The sequence below is a fragment of the Rhodamnia argentea genome, chromosome 5 (genome assembly GCF_020921035.1).
Source record: "Rhodamnia argentea isolate NSW1041297 chromosome 5, ASM2092103v1, whole genome shotgun sequence".
NCBI classification, from domain to species: domain Eukaryota; kingdom Viridiplantae; phylum Streptophyta; class Magnoliopsida; order Myrtales; family Myrtaceae; genus Rhodamnia; species Rhodamnia argentea.
Genome location: NC_063154.1, coordinates 25,806,517 through 25,812,992, shown reverse-complemented (window position 1 = coordinate 25,812,992; position 6,476 = coordinate 25,806,517). Strand labels below are relative to the sequence as shown.

Sequence of the window (6,476 nt, the reverse complement as noted above, 5' to 3'; positions counted from 1 at the left end):
GGCGAGTGGCGGTTGTTAAAATATGTCTCGAGTTTGAGCCCGAAGCGAAAATATAAAATTACAGCGATAAATAAATGGATAAGGAAATTGTTTGTTGGGTGAGAATTAGCTTTGATAATTATTGCGTTGAGAATCCAAGATGGAAGACTTTAACGTGAAAAGATAATTGAAGAAAAAGATAAAGATCAAGAAAGTCCCAATTTGAATATTCGTGGACATCGGGATTGCATGTTGTGGAATATCTTCTGTTAGGTGATATCTTGGAGATCTCCTTATTGCAGTCGGTAAAGAAAAAAAAGAGATAAGTCCAAAAGTGAAGAAAACAACAAAAGGATAAGTCCAACCGTGGACTTGAATAGTTCAGTCAAACTTGGATGTGAGTGTCATTGACCAATATGTGCAGAAAACTTTTGCTGGCTTTGCTATATATAAAAGCAATGAACGTCGCGGATGGTAAGGGTTTTTCGAATGCACGAAGTCTTGAAGCGTCAGTTTATGATCGAGTGCTTGGCAAGGATTTTCTTCGTGAGTTTTGTTCGTAGAATTGCATCAAGATTTCAAATATCGAAATCGATTAAATTTTGAGATTAGATTTGTGTAATTCCTTTGTGAGATTGAAAGATTATTTCGTTAGGAATTGAAGGCTAAATACTGTGTGCGTTCTTGAATGTAATTACATCAAGAATTTAAGTGTCGAAGCCGATTAAATCTTGAGGTTATATTTGTGTAATTCTTTTGTGAGATTGAAAGATTATTTCGTTAGGAATTGAGGGCTAAATACCGTGTACGTTCTTGAATGTAATTGGGGTAGAGAAACACCGAGAGTGTTTAAGTGACTCGAGTGTGGTTATGTAATCTTCGTGTATTGCTTGTTCTATAGTGGAATTCGTTGCTGCTCTCCCCGTGGACGTAAGTCTCTACGACCGAACCACGTACATATGGTGTCCGATTTATTTTCTTGTTCTGTCTATTTTATCGTTCGATCGCTTGTTCTGCGCAACACTAGTTGTACCACCGAAGGCGGCACGACTTGCCAGACCTGCCGGGGTTGACTTGCTGATCTGGGACCACTTCCCATGCCCGTGGGTCTGGACCAGCGCCCCACAACGCCTCGTCCTCCTCGGGGCTCCACGGGCTCTTGATCCGTTGAATTTGCACGCGGACGCCGCAGGTCTACTTCGCTTTAACTCAAATGTTTTTCTAGTATGGGATAAGGTTTCTTCATTTATTTTACAAACAACCTATCAACACTTGTGCTTTTATTGCCTAATCATATGCATTATATATTTGGCTTTTTCTAGTTCTTAGTACTCTAAACTCTTTGGACTCAGACATATACATATATATTATTTGGTCAAAAAATTTCAGATTTGCAAAAAATCTATGACGTGCCAGCATGAGAATTAAAGAAAAATCATCATTAACAAAGAAAAAATATTTAAAATGACCAAAAGCAGTGTCATTTTATGAATTGACAATGAGAACTGGTTGACCATAAAAAAGCGAAAAATAACTAAGGATTAAAAAAAAAAAAAAGAACGAAACTGTTGACACTCGTCCATAGATCATTGGAATACCAACTAGCGGTCAAAGTTCCATAGCTTTGGCCGATAAGCTTTCTAGATCGAAGCAAGTATGTAAAGTTCGTTGTCTTTCTGCTTTCTCTTGCGATTCTCACTCATGGACGTCTGCAATGATCACCCAAGACTTCCATCTACTAGATGGCCCAATGTTTGCCGCCATGAAGTCTTTCTCAGTTTCAGAGGAGAAGATGTTCGGAAGAGCTTCATTGAATTTCTCTACCACGGCCTCATCGATTCGGGGATCTCTACTACGTTCATTGATTATGATGGGATTGGGATCGGAGAAGAGATCATGGATAAGATCTTCCAAGTGATAGGGCACTCCGATATATGCATTCCCGTCTTCTCCAAAGATTTCGCTTCCAGCAAGAGTTGTCTGAAAGAGTTGGAGAAAATGGTGGACTGTGACAGGACGATCATGCCCATTTTCTATGATGCCAGCCCTTCCGTGGTTGGCCACCAGCAGGAGAGTTACCAGCAGTCCTTCTTCAACCATGCGGACGAGGGGGTGGAGCCAGCAACTATAAACAAGTGGAAGGAGGCTCTGCGGAGTGTTTCAGAAAAACGAGGATGGGAATTGGAGAAATTCCAGCACGGGTAAAACGCAATTATGCTTCTTTCGACTTGTCCAACTCCAGTGATCTTTTCTTTTGCCTGGCGTATTATCTGACCAGTTGTTGCTTCTCACATCATACTCTTTCCTTCTTTTCCTATCGGCAGGGAGCATGAACTAATCAAAGATGTTGTTTCCACCGTCCGCCGGCTGTTGAGCAAGGATGACTTAGATGTGACAGCACATTTAGAGGGGATGGATCACCCTGTGCAGGAGGTGATGAAAAAACTCGATGTCCGCTATGAAAACGGACAAGTATTTGAAGGGCAAATGCTGACAGAAAAACGTGTGGTTGTGATATCGGGCCTTCCAGGAATTGGTAAGTCGACTCTTGCCACGGTTGTCTACAACAAAATCCATCATCTGTTTGAAGGTAAGAGCTTCCTTAAAGATATCCACGGAGAGGTTGAGCAAGGGAGGCTCCTGTCTCTCCAAGAAGATTTAATTAGTAGCCTCCAAAAAAGGAGATGTACCCTCAGATCTTCTGCTCAAGGCACCGAATTTATCAAATACAAATTTAGAGATCTGAGAGTTCTCATTGTTCTCGATGACGTCAGTGATTTTAAACTGATCAATTCACTAGCTGGAGATCCAATTTGGTTCGGCCCAGGAAGCAGGATCATCGTGATCTCTACAACAAGCGATCTTGTTGACAAGTATAGTCAGGTGCCTGTGACCTCTACAAACAGCAGCACTGTTAACATTTGCGACGGCATCATCGTTGAAAAATATGAGCTGAATCAAATGAATCATGACCATGCTTTACAGCTATTCTGTAAATATGCTCTTGGAGGAAACCCTCTTCAAGGGGAACTCTCCCGTTTGGCACAGGACATTACTTCGGCTATTGGAGGGCTTCCCCATGTTATTCAGGTTGTTGGCTCATCTCTATTTGGAAAGCCCACAGAATTTTGGGAGGAGGCATTGGATAGATTGAACCGAGAGCCATATGCTGAGGAAGTAAAACGAATTCTGAAGAGAAGATATGAAGATTTAGATAAATATGCCCAAGAGATATTTCTCGATATAGCATGTTTTTTTGAGGGAGAGGACAAGACAATTCCCTCTTATATGTGGAAAGCTTGCAAATATGATCCTTACAGAGGACTCGACCAGCTTCATAAAATGTCTTTGGCAAAAACCAGAGAAAATAATGAATTGTGGATGCACAATCAACTAAAAGTCCTTGGGAGGGAGATTGTGAAGGAGGAAAATCCACGTAAACCTTTCAAGCGAAGCAGGCTATGGAATCAGGAGGATATTGAACCAGCCTTGAACAAAAGGAAGGTAAATTTTGAAGACAAGAAAGTCTCTTTTTACAGTTTGAATTAGGAGCTACTTCTTTTGATTACGTATTCTGTTTTTAGAGATAGTTATGAATGCACTTCTATTGCACTTTCTCCTTTTACCTATTTTTCCATGACTGGCAGGTCAATGCAGTTGAAGCCCTTAGTGCCACATTGGACAACTCCCATTCATTTTCTGAACATAGATTTTTTAGCAATTTCTCAAATCTCAGGTTTCTTAGAATGAACCATGCTATTACTAAAGGAAATAAGCAGAGTGCAAAGAACCCCAAGAAGAATCTTTTCCTTCCACGATTAAAGTGGCTTGAATGGCAATGGTGCCACAATATCTCTAGTCTACTTGCTTTAGATCTATCTGACTTGGTCGTTCTTGATCTGTCTAGGAGTACCTCTAGAACTTGGCGGTGCTGGAGACAAATAATGAAGGTATCATGGCATACATGTGCATTTTTTTGCTTCATGTTTGACAATACAAGGCTAAGATGTTCTCTTGTTTTGCAGAAGGCCAAGAACTTGAAAGTTTTGATCCTAAAAGATTGTGCTTGGCTAGTTGAATGTCCAGTTTCCTATGCACCCATAAATTTAGAGAGACTAAACCTGGAATATTGTTCTACATTACCAGGTGTTGGTAGATCCATTAGCAAGCTAACGAACTTAGTTTCTTTGAATATCAAGTTCTGCAACTTTGTGGAAGAGTTGCCAGAAGATATAGGTTCATTAGTGGCTTTGAAAGAGCTTTACATCGATGGAACTTCCATTAAAACCATTGATTTTCCTGAGGGTTCATATGGGAAGCTTGAAATTCTGAGTGCTTGCAACTGTAAATCCTTGTCTCTATCCAATTCAATTGGTAACTTGAAATCTCTCTCGTACCTAGCATTGGATGACACTGAACTGAGTGAGCTCCCTTGTTCTATTGGATTGCTGAAGAATCTACGGACTCTATCTCTGAGAAACTGCAGGCGCTTGTGGAAACTGCCAGATTCCATTGGAAGCCTCGAGGAGCTGCAAGTCATGGATCTTTCTGATGCGATAGTTGATGAACTACCTTCATCTGTTAAGTACTTGAGAAACTTGAGAGTACTAAAGATGCCTCGCACTTTTATAAGAGAATTTCCTGGGGGCATTATGAATCTAGAGAGTTTAGAAGAGATAGATTTCTCGGGCTGCAGATGTTTGACAGGGGAATGCGACATTACGGGATTATTCTCTTTGAGGATCTTATTTCTAGTATATACTGATATTTCTCAGCTGATTGTGACAGAGCGTCAATACTGTAATCCCCAAAACCTCAAACTGGATGACAATGTTCGCATCTCGATAACTGGAACTACTAAAAGAATACAGCATCAGCTCAACAGATTTGAGATGAGGACACAGTTCCCAGCTGACAGACATCACGTCAGCGTGCCAACGATGAGTCAGAGACCGTAACAAGGTGGCAGACAGAAGCAAGAAAGCCACCGGTGGATGAAGTTTGGCTAAACAGGAAGGAAGCGCTCGTATCTCTTTGATTCAAAGTTGCAACTGATCAAGCATGTCAACTGATCTGCCTGCAATAAGGCCTATGAGGGGCATTCTATTCTGAATTTTCCAATCTACATCCTTCTTTCTTTTTCTTGGCTATCACACTAGCACACTTTCCATTGTCTTGTTTGTATGTCAGTTTCATGTAATTTTGCACCTCCATCTTAGTTTCCATATGACTCGTTGAAAGTCTGCACAGTTTGGTTGATCATCTATTCATCGCATAAGCATATTGGCATTGAATTCTATTCTCCAATTTGCCAGAGTCCACAACTATCAAATTGCTTGCTCGTTTATGATTTTCGAATTCCGGAGGTTTGACCACAAAAGTTTGCTCGCCGAGTAGGAATTGTCCAGTTTAAGAATATGAGCAGACAAATTCTATATAAATTGATCCTGGATCCATAGAAGAGAATAAATTCTTGCTAATGTATTTTTTTTTTATATTTTTGGGGGGGGCCCATTTTAAGAGTCAACAATTTCACTCTGCATTCGACTATTCAACAAGAATTCTTCAAAGGTATTTCATGTCCGTGAATTTTGTCGCACCTAAATTGTGAAAAATTGGAAGTGATTGTCATACCCCGATCCCTAGGTACACAACAACCCTACCAATTCGCCTCAGGTCATAAAGGACAATGTCTCTAAGCACGTCATCAACCCATTCTTTTTATTTTTTTATTAAGCGCATGCGGGATATGTAACTCCTAGACAACAGTTTAATCAACAACGATAGATAAGCAAGACATTACATCAATCAACATTAGCCAACTAGCAAAAGACTCCCAATTTCATTAATAGATATTCATTAACTCTAGAGAGTACGTTTATACACACATGTCCCACTTTAGAGCTACTTCCTACGACTCTAAAAATACCAGGTTGGGGTTAACGCTACTCCCAAAATTACTCCAATAAGATCTACATCCACTTCCAGTTCTCCACAACTAAAGGCTTGAGAAATAGTTAACAGCAACGAATGAGATATAAAATTTCCGTGAATCAATACCTAAGTCCGACTAGGGCGCTGATTCACCCAAGGTAGCCTATACAATCAAACAACTATCGATGACAAATCAATAGCGTGTGACTAATGTCACACTCTAACTACACATGACCGGGCACAAATCTTGATAGTGTATCATCAATCACATGCACAATTGCCCCACCTTGGTCCACACACTAAATGGCATCCCACATGACATTTAAATAATCAATCAAACCAAGGCATACAACCAGCGCATCCATCACAGTTTCACATGCAAAATGCGTCACACGAGTTCCAATTATTAACGGTCATTTGGCCGTAATATACTAGGCAGTTGGTGCTCTCTCGGCATGATCGGACTTCGTTCCATTCCTACGACGACGGCGAGCGATAAACCATGTAGCTTCGAACACCCGCCCGCATGGACATATCGGGCATTCCTATAGGGAGCGGCGGTC

The 6,476-nt window shown here is 40.8% G+C and overlaps 1 protein-coding gene across 1 annotated transcript; it reads left to right on the top strand.

Annotated features, from left to right (window-relative positions):
• The first annotated feature begins 1,655 nt into the window (after positions 1–1,655).
• On the top strand, positions 1,656–5,273 carry LOC115731968 (disease resistance protein RUN1-like). The gene is made up of 4 exons (XM_048278818.1): positions 1,656–2,180; positions 2,304–3,483; positions 3,627–3,929; positions 4,005–5,273. The coding sequence occupies exons 1-4, from the start codon at positions 1,681–1,683 to the stop codon at positions 4,935–4,937; spliced, it is 2,916 nt and encodes a 971-aa protein (XP_048134775.1). The 5' UTR covers positions 1,656–1,680; the 3' UTR covers positions 4,938–5,273.
• The last annotated feature ends 1,203 nt before the right edge of the window (positions 5,274–6,476 follow it).

Coding starts and splice junctions, on each gene's coding strand:
- LOC115731968 (XM_048278818.1), top strand. CDS start 1,681: ATGGACGTCTGCAATGATCACCCAAGACTTCCATCTACTAGATGGCCC. Junction 3,484..3,626: donor CAGCCTTGAACAAAAGGAAG/GTAAATTTTGAA, acceptor CATGACTGGCAG/GTCAATGCAGTTGAAGCCCT. Junction 3,930..4,004: donor GCTGGAGACAAATAATGAAG/GTATCATGGCAT, acceptor CTTGTTTTGCAG/AAGGCCAAGAACTTGAAAGT.